We start from the raw sequence: 19,024 nt of genomic DNA, 5'->3' as shown, positions 1-19,024 counted from the left end.
TACGTTCTATATCACTTCAAAAACAGTAAAAAAAAATGCTGAAGTAATAACACTTAGTTGCTCATAGAGTTGCCAGTTTTTCTTAGCATAAGAATATCACATAAAGACTGGAGAAACCATGTATGATGCTGATGTGTGATTCCCCTCTGTATGCTGTGAATATGTTTAATTACTATTGGTTAATAAAGAATCTGCTTTGGACCTATGGAAGCACAGAATAGAGCAAGGAAGGAATTCCAAGTAGTGATAGGGGAGAAAAGAAGGCAGAGTCAGAGATGCCATGTAGCCACCACAGGAGACAGACACCAGAGGAAACCTTACTAATAGGCCACAGCCACGTGTTGACACACAGATTAATAGAAATGGCTTAATGTAAAATGTAAGAGTTAGTTAATAAGAAGCTTGAGCTAATAGGCCAAGCAGTGTTTTAATTAATACAGTTTCCGTGTGATTATTTTAGTTTGGGCAGCTGGGAACCAAATATCCTCTGCCTACATGATGCTTAAAATTTTTCTAATGTTTGTTACTAAGAAAAGTCTGATTTCTTTAAAAAAAGTATGCTAGGAATTGAACCTAGATTGTCATGCATGCTGAGCAAGTATGCTTTATCACTGAGCAATACCACATATATATGTGTGTGTGTGTGTGTGTGTGTGTGTGTAAAAACATAGTGTTTATTATGTGGATGTTGTAGGCATTGTTAAAATATTTACATATTTAAATTCTTAGTAGCTTAGTTTCAAGGCAATGTGAATAACTATAGGCTTTAAAAGATATATGAACCTATTCTGTATCTTTGTTCATAATTAGGTGACTGAGTGTCAAGTTGTACATTTCATGGTATTTTGAGAGCCCAGTTTAAGTTAATTTTCATTAATTGAATTTACAACTCCAAAAATTCAAAATGCTTATTAGAAAGAAAACACATAATGTCTGAAGCTAGATTTATAAAGGATGGAGATGAATGTATATAATTTTCCAGCCTGCAAAAAACCTGGTTGTCACCCTTTGGTTTTATTCTATTATTGGGTGAGTATAGATTAATGTACTTGTCTCCACTGTGGCAATATATAATGCATGAACACAATTACCGGGGTAATTTAGAAACAGAATGCTTTTAATCTTTTGTTCAAATCAGCCAATTACAATACATAGGCTGTGGAATGTTATATGATTGTGCATAGACTCGTGAATGGAACTGATCTCATTTAAATATGGCTGGAAAATTGTGAAACCTATAATCTTACATATTACATTGCATGTAATATAATATATAAACTTTATATATTACACAGCTATGGAAATTTATAATGTATTTATTAGTTAATCTAAAAATACCATTTTGAGTATTGTAGCTATATCTGGTGAAGAGGATTCCTTTTTTTTTTTTTCTCTTGAAGAAAGTGGAGTTACGGGGTTTCCAAATTCAATAGCCTGTGAAAGTCAATGGCACAGTCATAAATAGAAGCATTGCACAGAAAACTTCTGCATGTCAATTCTTTTTTTTTTTCTTTAGTAGAAACATTTATGTTTCAAAACATACTGGGGATTTTACTACCTTAAAGTGGTATTCATTTGCTGAGTTTATAAGTCATTCAAAATTTATTAGCGAACCATGCTGCTTTGTTACAACTTACTCTTGTATTATTGTGTCATGAAACCTTATAGGCAATGAAACTTTATATGGGAAACTTACAATCTGCACAATTTGTAGGTTTATCTTCTTTCCCTGGAGTCCTTGATTTGAGGAGAAATGTGAACTTGAATTTACTTAAAAAGCTAAGTAAAAAGGGAGGGTGTTTAAGAAATGTGTCAAAAATAGTAACGTGTGTTTTTCTTGGCATTTGGTGACTAAGATCGGGCTATGTGACTTAACAACCACTTGACTGAGTTTGAAATTCCACTGCCATTGGTTGACTTCCTCAGTAACCATTCGCTAACAGCAGAATCCAAGTCAGCACCACGGAGAGCTCCAGACATTTCGCCTCTGGAAATGGAATTCCTGTTTCAGGCCCAGCTGCAGCTAGGGAAGAGAATGACAGAATAATCTACTTACAAAGTAAAAGTAGATGAAATAAACCAAGCATCGGGAAAGGGTGTATCCTCAATATTATAAGGGAGGCAATCCTACAGATTCAGGGACAATCAAGCTAGTTAATTAGACAATTCAACTTTTTCAGATGCTGCCTTCCCTTTTATTTGTTTTCAATACTGTCATATGAAATAATTAAAAATTAGCGGGTTCTTGTTTTTATTTGGATTTGGGGGTGTGTATATTTTATGGAACATATAAAGTGTTATGTTTGGCTCCCATTTCTTACAAAATATATTCCTAAACTAACCTTGCTTCTTGACACATAGTTCCACTCTCGTTATTTTCTTCAGATTTGAGCTGTAACTAACAAAATACGAACCTCGTTGACTCAGACAAAGCAGGACAATGGGCTGCACCCTAACCTTTCAGAGGCCTTCTAGCAAGCAGCTACATGTTCTGATGGAAGTCTATGGACCTTTATTGTCCATAGAGTATGATAGAAACAACAGATTTGTCTATGCTCTCTCCTGTAGAATGAAATGGTGGCAAACACAGAAAGGAGTGTGGATATGGCTATTAAAGATGACAGCATCAATGAAGGGAAAGAAGCAGGAGGGGAGAAAAAGAAACGTGGAAAGAACAACTTCTAAAAAATGTTTTTCCTAGCACAGCTTGCCTTAAGACTTCGGTAGGATTTGAACCGAAGTATGTGTAAACCAGGAGATTCCTACATTTGAAGACTCTGAGAAACAAGAATCAAGAGGTCTCAATGTTGCCCTTTGAATCTCTTCCTGTCTTATGCAAGCGCTCCTTTAGAAAAGGGGAGAAAGCCAGAGGAATTGGCTAGAATGTTCAGAAGGTAAGTAGCAAGGGAGGTCACTTCAAGGCTGCAAACTCTTAGCCCCACCCACCTTTTGTTCCTTCTCCCCGGAGCCCAGCCTCAACCATTCCAAACTCTTGCCTTGTTTTGAACCATTTGTTTACACAATCTTTGCTCTTATCATCCTCCTGGCAACCTCTAGTCCCTGGAGACCGAGTCACCCCCCCAAACGTTGCAACTCCTGAGGGACTTCCTCGGGGAAACTCGGCATGCTGAGCGGTGCTGGGTGCTGACAGCCTTCAATCTTTCAGAAGCTTAGTTCAAGCTGGATAGCCCGGGCTTCATTCAGGGCCCACCCTTCAGGTGCTCAGGGGATCTGGACCCTGAAATTGCACCTGCACTCTTAGGTGGCGCATCTTAGATCTTCAACATCCTGAGCGCCAGCGGAGCTTTAATACACTCATTGAAGGGCTGGCTTCCCACCTGTCTTTTCTTTGCAGCTGAGGGTGTGTTAACTACCTAGGTGCAGGGCGCTTAAGGATGGAGCTAGGGACGGTAGAGATCACCTTCCCAGAGTAGCTGTTTTATCACTGAGTTTTGGAGATTTCTTGGCTGCCTTCCGCTTAAGGCACGCTTGAGTAACCCGAGCTGTGGCGGCGCCCAAGCTCCCAGGATAACGCTGTGTGTGTGTGTGTGTGTGTGTGTGTGTGTGTGTGTGTGTGTGTGTGTGTGTAGGGGAGAGGGCGGGGACAGAAACGTCAACCCCCACCCTGCCTCCTTTTCTTTTCCTTTTCCCCTTCCTGCAAAAGGCGCACAAGTCTTCTACCCCACCCCACACCCGCCCACCAGCAATCCTTGGGGCTCTGGGCAACAGCCAGGTTAAGCCCATTTGCACTGGGAAATTGGCGCTGTTTGGGAGAAGAGAAACAGATCGATTGCCCTTGTGACTCCCCGCCCCCCCCCCCGGCCCAGCCCGCCCCCCGCGTTCCTCGGCCCTCCCCCGCCGCCTCCCGCACCCCGCCTCCTCCCCTCCCCGCCCCCAAGCCTCTCACCCGCGTCAGGCCGGTGCGAGGCCCCCTCCAGAAGGTGAGCGGGATGGATTGGACTCCGGCGGAGAACGCGGGTGTCTCGAAGTGGTGCTAATGGGAAGAGATTTCTGCTCTCCAAAGAAGATGCGCTGCCACAAAGAGCGGCTTGCGCGCCGGCCTGGGCTCTAGCCCGGGAGACATCCCGGGAGAACTCCGAGCTCGGAGCGCTCGGCTAAGACCCGGGCAACATGCCTGTTCGCAGGGGGCATGTGGCACCTCAAAACACCTTCCTGGGGACCATCATACGGAAATTTGAAGGACAGAGTAAGTTCGTTTGTTCTCTCCTGTCGCTCGCTTTCGGCTTTGGTAGAGCACTTGGCGTCCGTCGCTTCCAACCTAGAGACATGGACAACTCTAGACTGTCAAGTTAGAGGCTGGGAAAGCCAGCCAGGCAGTTCGGATGGCAGCGGGAGTGTTCTCTCTCTAATATTAATTTGGATTTACATTTTAGATTATGGACTCCATTGTACCAGGCAATTTGATCCTCCTCTCCCACTGCTCCATTATCTGCCTTGCTACTTCATGCCCTACTAGTCCACAACCTTAAAGGGAACGTGCTGGTATAGCATGGGCTTGCGTTATGAAGCTCCCTTTCTGTGGCAGACTTTTTAAAGTCAGGAGCAGAGCCGACCATAGGCTCAGAACAAGGACATGTAAATGGTAGTAGCGATGTAAATGGCTATGCAAACTGTTTTATCTTGGTAAACTGCTGGGCTGTGGAATGTCAAAGATGCTTGCTAGATGTCAGCTGGCTCTTAAAACTGAACTTTGTACGGAAGCTGAAAATAGACGTCAAAGAATAATTTGGAGAGTGGTGGTCTGGTTTTGGGTGCAAGGCGCTCACTACTCAAAAAACGTATTTGTGTCTCTGTGTTGCTCCCCTAGACATGCCGTCTAGAAATTTAAAAATCAAAGGGCAGTCCGTAACCCCACAGAGACTGAATGTAGATAAATTTAATGTAGGCATGTAAGCAAACCACGAAAAATTAATTATTTTACATAAATCTAGTAATTTAAAATCCTATAGTTGTAGTTTTATATTCTGCCCTAAATCTCCCTCAGTGTGCATTTATTTTGCATACCTTCACAAATTTTGCAGGACTGCATTTAATGATGTGAAGATATGGTGTCTGTGTACAACATTAACTTCTCTATCCTGCTTCATATTCTTTCCAAAAATAGCAAGCAGTTTGCTAGCACACTTAATGGAATTGGTATTAAAATATCTACTATCACACAAAATTCTACTTTGTTACATAGAAAAAAGTTTTTTAATGTGTTATCATGCTTAAGCATATGTGTAGTTTTTATCCTTTGCAATTGAATTATGAAAGTGTAAAGCTTTACATAAGTTATTGTTAATAAATGTGAAGTCATTTAATTGTTAAAGATAATTGTCTTAAAAACACAAGCCTGTGTAAAAATTGCAAACATATTTCTTCCTTACAAAAATCAAGAAAAAAAAACAAATCCAAGAATAATAAATGCTTTGAGAAAGTTGCATTCTAAGGTTCAGTCAAAGTTGATGTAAGAAACATGACAGTTACAGGATGCTTCAATTTTCTGACTTGGAAAAATTTTACCACACAGGTAAGTAGCATTCTGGAATTATCCATTGGCAATCTGCATTTCTGCCTGTCAAATAGGACCCCTGGTTTTCACAGAGCTTGAGAACTAGACAAGTTGGACATTTCTGTTCTTTAAATTATAAAATAATTTTCTTAATTCCTTAATTACTTATTGCCACTGATCTCACACATAAAGTACTAGAGGTGTATGTATGTGTGTGATTTTTAATTCTTGGGAAGGGTCTAGATAGTTAGCATCTGGGGGAAACAACTGCTTTCCAGACCCTTATTATGCAACTAATTGTTTTAGTGTTTGTGTGAACCCTGTGGAAGATGCCTAAAAGATGTCCTACCCTCTTCTTATTGCAGATAAAAAATTTATCATTGCAAATGCCAGAGTGCAGAACTGTGCCATCATCTACTGCAATGACGGGTTCTGCGAGATGACTGGGTTCTCCAGGCCAGATGTCATGCAGAAGCCATGCACCTGCGACTTCCTCCATGGGCCTGAGACCAAGAGGCATGACATTGCCCAGATTGCCCAGGCATTGCTGGGGTCAGAGGAGAGGAAAGTGGAGGTCACCTACTATCATAAAAATGGTAAAGTGGGCCTGATTAAAGTTTCTTGTATTTGATTCCCTTGAAATGAAATTTCGATTACTCAAAGTTCATATGCAGAGAAACACCATGTAGTTAATTGTAGATGAATTTTTTTAATGTAAAACCTTAGTATGCAAGAAATAGGAATGTTCTTATTATTGGATCAGTAGGAAAAAGATTCTTCTTCATGTAAGGAAACGTTGTTTGAACTCTGTAGACGTACAGTAACTTAATGTCACCAAGGGCAAGAATGTCATCAGTCAGTCCTGACACCTTTTAAAGGAATGATGTACAGATTTGAAATCCACTGTTTTCTGTGCCTAGAATGAGAGAAACACATTTTATTTGCCTACATTTGAACATATTCCACTAGGTCTTCTTGGAAGCTGTTTAATGTGCATTGAAGATTGGTACAGTTATGAATGTTTCTTGGCTTTTTTAGTGTGGATGGATGGAACTTCTTGTCTCTTTTCTTTGTTCTTAGAGAAGATTAAGCAGAATTTATAGTAACTCCTTCCACTGAGTCACAAAACTTGGGTTCATACATATGTTATGAAATAAGACATATAGAAGACATTACTCGCTGTAAGAAATATGAAAAAGAATCTGTGAACGTGCAGGGTTATTAGCATTCACTCGTCCACCATAGATAAGCTAGCACTTCAAAGTTAAGGCCATTATTTCAGCTTTAAAGATACACTGCTTTCTTATAGTCTTGTCCTGGGAGCCATGTACATACATTTATACTGTAGCTCCCTTTCCCTTCGTCTCTCTCAGGATCTCTCTCTCTCTCTCTGTATGCCATGCTTATAGTCTACACCATAGTGTGACTCCTTTGAAAACTATGTGCGTGTTCATATTATGGTTATAGATATAGATATAGATAACTGAATACAAATAGATTACTGTATACTCATATAATCCCTTTAAGGGAAATATAGATGCAGAGGGTGCACACTTAATGGCATTTACTCATTTAGTAAAACACCTGTGGAAAACAAGTATGCTGCAGTTTCTGCCCATATGACATCGTCTGTTTCTCCCTGTTGTATGTACAAAACATAATGATTCTGAGAAGAATCTTCTCAGTGTTTTAGAAAACTCTTATGTTTGGCAAATGTATGCCATGCAATAGTCTACACCATAGTGTGACTCCTTTGAAAACTATGAAGAAAAGAATATCAAAAGAAAGGTATGATTCTTTCTCTTATTTTCTTAAAATGAAATGTGTCATGCTGCAAAATGTGCAATTCTTAATTATTGGATTTTTTTTCCCATCGTATGAAGTTAAACTTGAGTGGGGGTATTTGGAACCAGGTATTACTGGAAAAACAGGTTTGTATTGCTCTGGAATGAAAGCAAATATATGATTATCAAACAGCACAGAGCTTGTTTCTTCAATCCTTCCCATTTTCTCTGCCTTTTTGATCAGTAGTGTCATGTATTATAAATAGTCCAATAGTTCCATTGTCTAGAAATATTTCTGTATTGAGACTTTCATGAAACACTGCAGCTTACCTCTTTCATCTATATGATGCCAAGAAACTCAATTTTTTTGAAAGTGTAAAAAGTTCAGTGCTGATTCTTCTCTGACTATAAAGGATAAGGTTGACATGGTCTGTGTTGTGGTTTTTCAAGGCAATGTGGTCCATCATTGGTTGATATATTTTCAAGGCTGTTTAAGACATTTTTTTCCAGCTTAAAAACTTCAAGTACTGCTCTGGCTAAACCAATTAAAAAATGAGTACATTTTCCAGAATGGTTTTAAGTAGGAATTTTACCTATTATGGTGTAAATAAAATGTGGAAGTTTTGCACCCTTATCAATTCATTCGCCATAATCATAAAATGAGCTCAGAACACTTCTTAAAAGGGATTTTATATTTAAGCACAAACCTGTTGGTTACAAAGCCTCTAGTAAAGATGTCAGTGCATTGACCATTGCAAACCTGTGCCTGGGTGGTTTCTTTAGCTATCCGAATTTTAAAAACAATTTCATACGATTCTTTGTTTGGAAGCCAGTTTAACTATAGAGATGTCAGTCTTGGTGAAAATTGTCTCAGTTGATTTTTTCAGGTGTAACACACTTTGAAGGAGTAGGGTATCTTTAGTATTAGCAAGACACTGTCTATTTAACTTTAGCTGGTAGAGGAAATGAATAGATGAACTCAGTTTTTCTACGTTTCAAGGAAAACTTATTAAATGAAATCCCCTTGGATACTGTTAAGATACAGATATGTTTACCTACTTTGGTTGCAATAACTAGTGGTTAGCTTTGATGTTAATTCAGGTGCATTGAATAGAATCTTGAGTGTTTACTGTCTTATTCACATGACAGCTATAAAATCAGTCAAGGCTTATGAGCTTCAAATGCTTTGATAGTCTCACCTTTTATTGACCTGCTGCAAGCCACTTTGTATTCATAAAAGCAGAGAGACAGAAAGAAAAAAATAGAAACATTTTCATTGGTTTGTTTCTTAAAGTTTCCTTAAGTCCTTTTAGAGGAGGTCATTTACTTTGATGGTATGCTTCTTAATTCCTGATTTTATTTAGTAAATGCTTCCTTTGCTTTTAATTTATTCAGCAGTTCAATGAAATATGTAAGTTATGTAATGAACACAGTGAGAAAGTTAGGAATAGTTGATATATTCTACATTTGCAATTTATTCTTGATGGAACAGCAAAACTAATCTCAGGATTAAAATATTATTTATGAAAGCTTGTTTCCTGAAGGGACCCACTGGTTTCCTGAGCAGTGGGAGCCAGGGGCATATGCAATGAGTCCCAGTGGAAGTGTCGTGAGCTGCATAGCCAACTGAGACACAATACTTCCTACCTTGCTCTGTATAGGACTGTTCTAGGTAGACCAAAGTTTGCTATTTACTAGAATATCAATTCTCAAAAACCCACTTATCTGAAGTAGAAGCACTTGACAGCCCTTCCTTTGAGAATTCTATTTTACAGTTTAAGTCATTATTGCATAAATCATTCTTGGCAGCTCTGAATGTTGCTTGAGGTGATAAAGCTGTAAATCTTTTGACATGAAACTCTAATTATATAAAACTATAATTACACAGAGACTTATATAAGGGTGGGCATGTATTTTAATACTGTTTTAAAAAACGTGTTTTAAAAAAATACCTTGAGAGGAGTAGTGACTGAACTAGAAAATGATTTTCTTATTTGTGGTTTGCAGGTGATGGGAATAATTGGCTGTGACTTAATTTACTTGCTTACTTGAGTTTTTTTGGTGTATGACATAATAGAAATAGCCTGTTGCAATCCTAAAACCCTTCATCTATATTTACATGTGTAACTCAAGTTACCAAGCAACTTCAAAAACCTAGAAAACCAGAGTAAACTCATGGACAAATAACACCTTTATTCAAAAGGAGAGAAGGTTCTGAAATGTATGAGAATTAGTAACCAGGCAGCCTTATTATGACATTGTCATTAAATTTCCAGACCCAAATGTAGTTGGAATTTTACTGTTCAATCCGTATAGTATCTAGTTACCTTTCTTGTCTTCGTGTTACTTTTCTATAACTGGGGGATGGACAGTTACTGAGGAGAGTCTTTGCCTGCTCTGCTCGGAGTTTCACTTCCACTTATGCTGGAAGTGGCTTTGGTTTATTAACATTGAGTCTTGCTTTCCTGAAAGTGATGCAGAAAGACCTAAAAGGTGCTGTTCTGAAATTAAGAGTGAAGGGTTACCCCGGGTTTTAGCTCTAGTTTAGGTGACAGGCTAATCATAGGTACAAAGATTGCACAAGGTGTCTCGGCTCTGAGAGCAATTGGATGTGTTGTATGAGGATAGAGCAATTGTATGTGCTGTATTAGGATAAAGCAACTAATGTTCTTTTGCAATTTCTAAACCATAGATATTTCTAAGAAGTTGCTTACAAACAAATAAAAAAGTATAGAGAGATCTTATGACATTTAATATCAATTATAACTCTTCCTACATTTTTCAGCTTTAATAACTACTAATATATACTTTTAACCATACTTTGTTACTTGCACACTGTAATGACGTCTTAAGGAAGCAATGCAGCTTAGTTAAAATTTTAGTCATATGAAATAACTATTAGAATAGCTTTACATAAGCTTTGTGCTCATAATATATTCGGCTCTCCTAATTCTTGGATTGTATAGTAGAGCTGCAGATGGTGGTTTTAAGTACAGAAATAGAAATATAGTTTGTGTGTATGTAATTCAAGCAACAGGAAAGATTTCCAAGGAGTGTGTTGCCTGGGATTCATTGTCACTTTCTTTCTCTTATCTCGACTTCTCCATACTTTATTCAGCAGGATATTATAACATCAGAGATTCTAAAATTCATTGTCTGTCACAGATCTAATTTGTTTCTGAACCCCATACTTTCTGACTTTCTGGAGATTATGCTTGATCCATTGTATCTGATAGTAAAGTAACCCTTCTAAAACAGTAGTCTCCCCCCCCCCACAGTCTGCAACCTCATTTCATTATTGTCTCATGTGAAACTAAAATGTCCCAAAGATAAAAATGGTCTGATCATATCTTGGTACAACACCTTCCAGCTCTACACCTGTGATCACTGGTGCAAAAAGATGCAGTCTTTACTGGTGGCTTGGGAGAGGACTGCTTGGTTGGTTTTATTCCTAAATGGCTTGAGAGCAGGTCAGTTTCAAGGCACGGTGTAGACTAGTCGGAGCAGTTTGCTTCTGCTAAATTCGAATGCTAAATTCGAAGGGGTTGTGTGTGCTCTGTTGTCTGTCTGGTTGTTTGTTATACATAGGCACCAGGTCTGCTGCAGCCAGCTGCTGAACGAATCCTTGGACAGCTGAGCTGCATGGGAGTAGCAGGTATAGTATGGAGTGCTCTGGTGCATCATTCATAGTGTAATTTGAATTAGACGCCAGGAAATCCTTATAATTTTATCTCTTCTTTATAAACCATGGTCAACAAATATCTCCCGGGACTATTCCCATCTCCATTTGCTGTCGAGTCCTCTCATGGAGTTCTGCATGACCCACTTCGGGAAACACGGGAGTATTGCTTTACCCACTCTGCAATCCATTTCTCAGGTTGTCTTCAGAGGGATCTTACTAAAATATGAGCCACACTGATGATTTAGTGAAGCTAAGAATCACTTTAGGTGAATTTTATGCATTAAATAAAGGTTAAAATAATTCCATAGACTATGGATCCTACTATTCACCTTTTACAGAAATAACTCAGAGACCAGAGAAACTGAGTCACTTGTCCACTCACACACAGTTCAGAATTGATGGGTCTTAAGCTCTTAGTAGCTTTACCTTAGTGCACAGTTCGTCTATGTGAAACACTTGGCTACCTGCTTATACTCCTTAGAAACTCTCAGGATAGCATTCTAGACTCTTACCCTGTGTTTGTGGTGGGTGGCCTTCAAGAAAAAGATTTACTGGGGTTGCCAAGTGGGGTATACTTGAGTAAGACAAAGTAAGTTGTCATCTCTAACACGAAAGTTAACTTTACCAAAATTTACCCTCTTGGCTTAATTTCCTCTTCTCACACATAATAGAAGATGACATCTCTTTTTTAAAAGCTAAGCGTACTAGCCATAACTTATTAGTTTCTTGTTTGTTATGCATTCAGTGACGATCACTTAGTTGGCTAAATCTGCAAGTTTGATTCTCCACCAAATTGTAGGTAACCCAGCTGCCCTCAAACTTGTAATCCTTCTGCCTCAACTTCATGAGCATTGGGACTCTAGAGGCACACCACTGCACCCGTTTACGCTCAGTGTTTTCTTGGGATTATCTAATCAGTAATTATGCTTTAATACCAAAGTCCAAAAAAGTTAATTATTAATAATCATAAATGTCATATTAGTGTTTCCTCTTTCTCAACTGTGCTGCCTGCATTAGTAACAGTGGTAGGCTGCTAAGACGGAGTGAGGCATCTGGAAGGTATTAACCACCATAAGATATAGTGTGCCCTACTACTAAAAATTAAACTGACGTGTCCACTTGTCCCAACCAAGATTCAAGAAAACCTCGGTTAGACTCCCATTGTCATAACTGAACATTCCATAACATTTTCTTAATTTTAATTGACAAAAAAACCCAAATGTACCCCATCTATGACAACTCATGCATTTCTTGGAGGGCCCCCAAGGAGTGATCTTTTCCACTGCTGAAATATTTATGCTTCTGTTTACAAAAACAAAAGCGAGCAAAAAAAAAAACAACTGATTTTGTCTTGGTAGAACACTTCATACTACCTTTTACTTAGAAAGAGATAATATCAGCCGTGGCTGGTGCTGACGGTCAGAGATTTGAAGGAAAGGCTGAGAAAGAAGTGACTGGTGGTGGTGTCTTGTGTAATCGCTGACTGTTTAAAAGCTGCACTCAAGCTAGAAAGCGGGGGGGGGGGGTGTCAAATTCCTTGGAGCACAGTGCTATTCTTCACCTGAACTTTCTTCAGAAATAACTGAGCAGAAGATGCCACCTTAGCAGTATATAAACTGAAAACACCTGTTTTGCAAAGAAATCAGTGTTAAGTTGCTACAAAGGTGCGTGAGGAGTGAAGAGTTTATAACAAGCTTCCATTTACCTTTCTCAGGCACGCTAACAATTTTCTTCATCTTTCTCAGAGAAATCTTTATCAGTCATGTATTTTCAGGGTTGTAGGCTTCATTGATGCCCCCTGTTTCATTTGTCATTCCTTTCATTCTTCCCTCATAGTCAATAGGAACATGTCCACTTCTCATGGATTGTTAGTTTTGATCCGATACGAAGTCTTAAATATTGTTTAAAACATTGACTTTAGAAAATGTAATAACAGCATGGGTTCAGGAGCCAGCAATGCCTGTTTCCTCTTATAGAGATTACATGCCTTTGTGTTCAAAACATTCTTTTAAATTCTGCTCAGCCAAATCTGTACTAATGATGCAAAATGGCAGGCATGATGCTAAAAATTAAAGTTCATGATAGAGTGAGTTTGCAGTTAATTTCTCAAAGAATGTCAAGATAAATCAGATATTTGCAAACAATTTGTTTTAGTATTAGAAAAGATTTCATCTTGAAATCATATTACAGTATGTATATATATTGTATTTATTTGGAAAGAATCAATGTTAAATTCATACAAAAGTTTATAATGAATGAATAATTTTTAAACAAGTTTCCATTTACCTTTCATAGCAATATTAACATTTTCTCTTCTTTTCTGAAAAATATATATTAACCATATTTTTGATTTGTCATGTTAAAAGGTGACCTTTAGTGATATCTGTATTCAAATGAATGCATAGTAGATGAGCCTTACAGTTGGTAATTCCAGGTGCCTACCATATATCGATTGAAGCCTCCTACATAGATATATCTTTCCTCAAACAACTCATACTCATTGACTTAGAGTTCTGTGTCTGGTACTTAAATATAAGTTTCTTTATTGCTTTGTTTTTGAAACCTTGTGAGCCAATAGAATCTTGCTATCTATTCCATTCTTCAAATTAGTTAATTTGTGATCAAGAGAACTTAAGCAAACTATTAATGACCACAGAGCAAGGGACATGAGGTGTTTCAGACTGTGCATGTCTGTCTTGTAGACTCTATTGTTCTTCCTCCAAAATAAGATGCTTTCATAACACATTTATTTAGTTCTTAATACATATATTTGACTGATTATGTAATATATATATATATATACATATACATATATTTGCAATTTAATTCACACCAAAAGGAGTACTTTTCTTTAAGTATTTTTCATTTTCAACTTGACTTATTGAACAAAATGGATGTCTGTCTGGTAATTTTAAATTCAGTGGAATAAGTCATTAGTTTAGAAGTGTAATTTTTAATAAATATGAGGTATATTCCCTTTTGTTCTTAAATTTTTCTAATTTGTTGATTAGAAATTATATGCCAATTTAAGCTCTGTTATGTCTTTTATCTGGTCAGGACACTTCCCTTCTCCCTTTCTCAGGAAACAAGCCCCCTAGCACCACACCCGAGAAAGGTTATGCTAATTGTCAAAACCTAACACTTAGGGAAAAGTTGAATTTAATAATGTAGACAGTTTCTAGTTTATTTGAAACTCTTCCACTTTTCTTCCTCTTTGGCCATACACCATGCTCAGTAACAGACTGCATTCGAATTCTTTTCCTCAGTACCCCTTAGCACCCCTCCCCGCCTCTACCTGCGGAATTCCTTTGCCCTGGGAGAAACCACAGCACCCCTTCTTTCACCCTTCAACGCTTTTCCATTTCTATGACCACTTCTGCGCAGTGTCAATCTCAGCTCATTTTAAAGGTGCTCTCTAAATCCCTCCGGCACCTTTTCCACATTCCCTGACATTCCTTTTCATATCCCTGTTAGGATACTTAGGAAATGAGGCTTAAGTAATCTGTTTCCAAACTGGCCTTTTCTTCTCAATATTTAACATTTTGAGAGCACTCCTAGAGGCAGTTATTAAAGACTTGGCAAGATAGCAGAAGAGTAGAAATGATTCTAAAATAATCCAGGCGCAAACATTTTTGTAGATGAAATTATTTGTAATATTTTCAGTGAAATGATCTACAAAAGTCCCATTCATTTCTTCTTTCTGTCTTTAAATATCATATGCTACTCATATGGTAAGTGTGAAAAGTGTAAAAATCAGCAACCTCCATTATTTAATTGTATAAACAATGAATTGCTAATATTTATTTACCAGGAAATCTCCAAAAATATATAACAACTAATTACCCTTCCAAGTGAGTCTGGAAGGAGCAATGGCCAGAGCATTTCATCTACAATGCAAATGTCTACTTCTTTGCTAGCATCATCCTTAGCTAGGTCTTAAGGGTACCCACACCACAGGTAAAGGAATGTAGGTAGGTCTGGAGGGTACCCACAGGTAAAGGAAAGCAGCAATTTGTCCATGTGTTCTTGGCATCTCTGCCTTCCCTGCATTTCCCCAAATACTCATGATAAAATAGCTATAAAACCTTCCCTGCAATTATTCTGAGCTCTTTCCCTTGTCTATAAATAAACTCATCCTTACACTAGTCTCTCCAAACATTTAATTCCTTCTTTCCTTTCTTGTCTTTTTTCTTTATAAATCTTGTCTCATGGAATAAGAATGTAAAATCTGTACGGTGTCAAAACCACTTCATCAGTCATTCCCTGAGACCTGAGGTTCTCAACACATCAGCAAGCAAAGGACTTTATATATTACACCCCTCTCTCTGTAGCTCCTTCTGGCTCTCTCTCTCTCTCTCTCTCTCTCTCTCTCTCTCTCTCTCTCTCTCTCTCTCTGTAATTTAATTGCCCTGACAAAAATCAGGAAATACAGATGTATGTATAGCAAATAGAAAACAGACATTTATACCATTCAAAGGAAGAGGTCTTCACTGGTAAATAATAAAATATATTGCTCATAATTTTCTTTGCAAATATATTTTTGAATATACACTTATCATATGGACTGTGTTAAAACAAGATGAGAATGGCATTATATTTTGTATGCCCATGTATATCTTTATTTCTTCACTGAAAAATATGCTGAATCAAAACCTGCTGTAATGATTGCATAATTTATTTTCATATGGACAACCTAGAAATTATTATGGTATTCTAAAATATTTCACTAGAGAGGATAGAATATTACCAAAAATTTAAGAAATATTTAATAATTTCTAATTTTGTACAATTGTAAAGGCATACAAAGAAAATATATCTTGTTTACCTGAACTGTTCCTGTGGACACATGTTTCCAGAAGTATAACTATTAGATAAAACAATATATATGCCTCAAAATGATGTTTGCATATTTGACACTTTTATTATATTTTATACTCCAAAAGGGAAGGTTTTTTCTTGTTTATTTATACCTTATGAATAACAACATTTGGACTTCCTTTTAATTTTAGTTAAAACAGTAAAAAATAATCTTATTTTATGATAATTAATCTCAAATGTTTACTGAAGAACATATATGGAAAATATATGAAGCAATCTGTTTTATTGCTTACAGAAAACTGGATCTGATTGTTGTTATAATTATAGCAATGAGAACCCCCTGAATAGCTAATTAATTGGACTGGCAAATAAATATCATTTCTCATACTGGGATAATTCTTTCAAAACTGCCAGTCACATTTACATTTTATTTTAGTAATTTCCTTACAAATTTTGAAATCTCAGATTTTAAAAACTAGTACGAATTGTTTACTATTGAAAAATTAGCCAATTAAAAGAGAAAGCATTAATTGACCTTTATCAGTTTTCTGCATGACATGAATTGGATTTTGACTTGCTTTAGTATTTATTGTTGTCCATCTAATGTGTAATCAAAATTTCGAGTATTGAAAGTATTATTTTCATAAAATATCGATTTCTAAATAACATCTAGTCTTGATCACATAAAAAGTGATGACCTTACAAGATAGTAAACTAACAAGAAATAAAAAGAGTACTTCAATATACAACAGGAGCAAATTGTACCATGAGAGATGTGATGTCAAATAATGAAATTGCTCCATAATATGTGAGGAAGAAACCAAGCAACAGAAACAACGGCATGTTAGACAAACTACCAGCTTTATCCACATGGTCCTACATAGTTCACAGAAAAGACAACAGGAAAAGGCCCTGTGTCCCCAACTCTCTTCCTTAACCAAGACAAGCAGAGCTCAGGTAATCAGATCTCTGTAGCAGCACTCAATGCTTAGGTCTTCCCTCCAGGTGTTCTTTATAATGAATGTCACTTATCTGAGGCTCAGTAGGATTTATGGCTTCCCAGATTGCTCTTAGAATTTGCTCCCTGAATGAAGAACTCCACAGAAATGCCACTAATGATGTGAGAATTCAATCGTCCTATTAGCAAGCCTCCAGTCCGTTCACAATCTAAAACCGCTTTCTTCTTTCCTTTCTTCATAGTTCATGTTTCTAGGCTGAACAGAAGGTGTCCTACTGAAATTTCATACCTACCAACTCTCATTATTTCAAATGTATTCATTGCAACTCATGTATGATGTGGGTTATACAACATTTTATTTTAATTACTGGCTCATTTGAAGATGCCAATAATTTCAATGATGAATTTCCCTTTGGCAAATACTTCATATTAAAGAGTTGTTATTAGTCTTGGCATTTGGAAAATGTGAGCAATGCTGCTTCCGCTTTAAATATCTTTATCCAGGAAGAGTTTTATAATGCCATCTTGATTTTTCTTCTGTGCTAGAAAATAAATCTAAACGTCTGGCGAAGTATCGAATCTACTACAGAAATGACAACGTCAAGCATAAGATGATATACAAAGTAGTCATATAATTCTTACTGTGTGAGCCTTGAAGAACTGCTGATAAAACATACTTTGAATGTAAGGAATGAAGGTGAAACCAAATCCTTTACACTTTGTTAGCCGCGTAATGGAAAACCTGAAAAAGACAATACAAGATATTACATTTTTTTTCCACACATCTTACATGTGCTCACCTCTACAAAAATAACTGAAGAAACATAGTATTTTTTCATTGTAATGGCTTGATATTGGAAACAAAGGGGACTTCCTTGCTTCTAATTTCACTGTTCCAGAGCTAGAACTGTCCTCCCCTCATTAACCCTCACTCAGTTTAAGCAAAACAAAACAAACAAAAAAAAATTTTTCAGAGTTTTGGGGGTTTTATTGAAAATATTTTTTTAAAATTTACTCATACACAATAATATCTTACAAAAGTTTAAAATTTAGCCTAATTTATTTCTGGTGATTTATATGCAACCTTATACTTTGGGGTAACTATGTAGTAGAGTATGGTTTTCAGATTTTAAATAATATTAATTTTAAGAGTCATTGATTGAACCTTCAAAATATGCTACTACTTGCACAAAGTGATGACAGGGCCACTCCATGGTGTAGTTAAGGAGAAGTTTTTTATTGCATATATCAGGGAGGGAACAAACAGAGACATCTGGAAGAATTCAGATCAGGAAGAGAAAGAAGGAAACTGAACATGGATAGTAGATTAGACATAGCCAGAGCCGTCTGCAAGAGAGGAGAAGAATAGCCGAGGACAGAGAAAACAACCGTGAGTGAAGCGGGAACAGAGCATAGAGAAAACATGGTAAGAATAGGTGGGTTCTGAGGAAATGAGTAGCTTGGGGGAACAAAGCCCATGAGCTGGAGGGAGTTTAGGGTATGGGAGGAGGTGAGAAGGGCTAGGGTCCAAGCAGGGACTTTTTTAATATGTAGCAGATACTTGTGCTACAGAGGGAGGCTGGAGGTCAGCATGGGCTTTGATATGCTGGTAGGTAGACTTATATCTCTTCGTCCAGAGGTAAGGAACATGACTCCCTTTGGCAGATAGGAACCAGTTTCACAAATTCCTGAGAAATGCTTTTATGTAACTGTCAGGAATCTTCCTATAATGCTAAGTAAGCTCATTTCTGGAAATTTGGACTGCATTTTTGAGTTTGGGGAACTGGGGGTTTCTTTTGACCCTAAAACTATTCATCTAAAATCTTCTCATTAGAATACCCTACCTCACCTAATGAAAGGGGTACTTCATACTTCCTATTTTAAAGACTGAAATTACTGAGGTTAGTTACTTTCTCAAAGCTGCTAAAATTTTATCTGGGATAGCCACCATCTGAGCATGCTTTGTCTTCTTTCGGAGCCCATTGTTGAAGGTCTCCATTGTACCTCAGCCCACCCTGACCCCTTTCATACTTATTCAGTGATATGCAAAGTTCATACCTGTGGGGACAATCTTATCTTAACAGAAAAGCATCAATTATTTCTGGATTTAAGATTGTGAGGGCTATTTTTGATTGTTATATTGACATCAACGAATATTACTACTATCACTTTTGCCAACTACATCTGGTACTAACTAAAATCCAAATGGATGACCACACCTGTAAGCTACTATTCTTTTTTTTTTTTTTTTTTTTTTTTTTTTTTTT

General features: G+C 37.3%; 1 protein-coding gene across 5 annotated transcripts in view; it reads left to right on the top strand.

The window, feature by feature from the left end:
- Positions 1 to 4,131: 4,131 nt before the first annotated feature.
- Positions 4,132 to 19,024, top strand: part of Kcnh7 (potassium voltage-gated channel subfamily H member 7) — a 427,553-nt gene continuing 412,660 nt past the window's right edge. For all 5 annotated transcript variants that reach the window (XM_026778717.1, XM_026778715.1, XM_026778716.1 and 2 more), the window contains exons 1-2: positions 4,132 to 4,207; positions 5,881 to 6,111. In XM_026778717.1, the coding sequence (XP_026634518.1) occupies positions 4,132 to 4,207; positions 5,881 to 6,111 (307 nt within the window). The remainder of the gene's footprint in view (positions 4,208 to 5,880; positions 6,112 to 19,024) is intronic.

Source organism: Microtus ochrogaster, chromosome 4 (genome assembly GCF_000317375.1).
Source record: "Microtus ochrogaster isolate Prairie Vole_2 chromosome 4, MicOch1.0, whole genome shotgun sequence".
Lineage (NCBI taxonomy): Eukaryota > Metazoa > Chordata > Mammalia > Rodentia > Cricetidae > Microtus > Microtus ochrogaster.
Note: the sequence above shows the minus strand (reverse complement) of the source record. Positions and strands in the feature narration are given on the sequence as shown.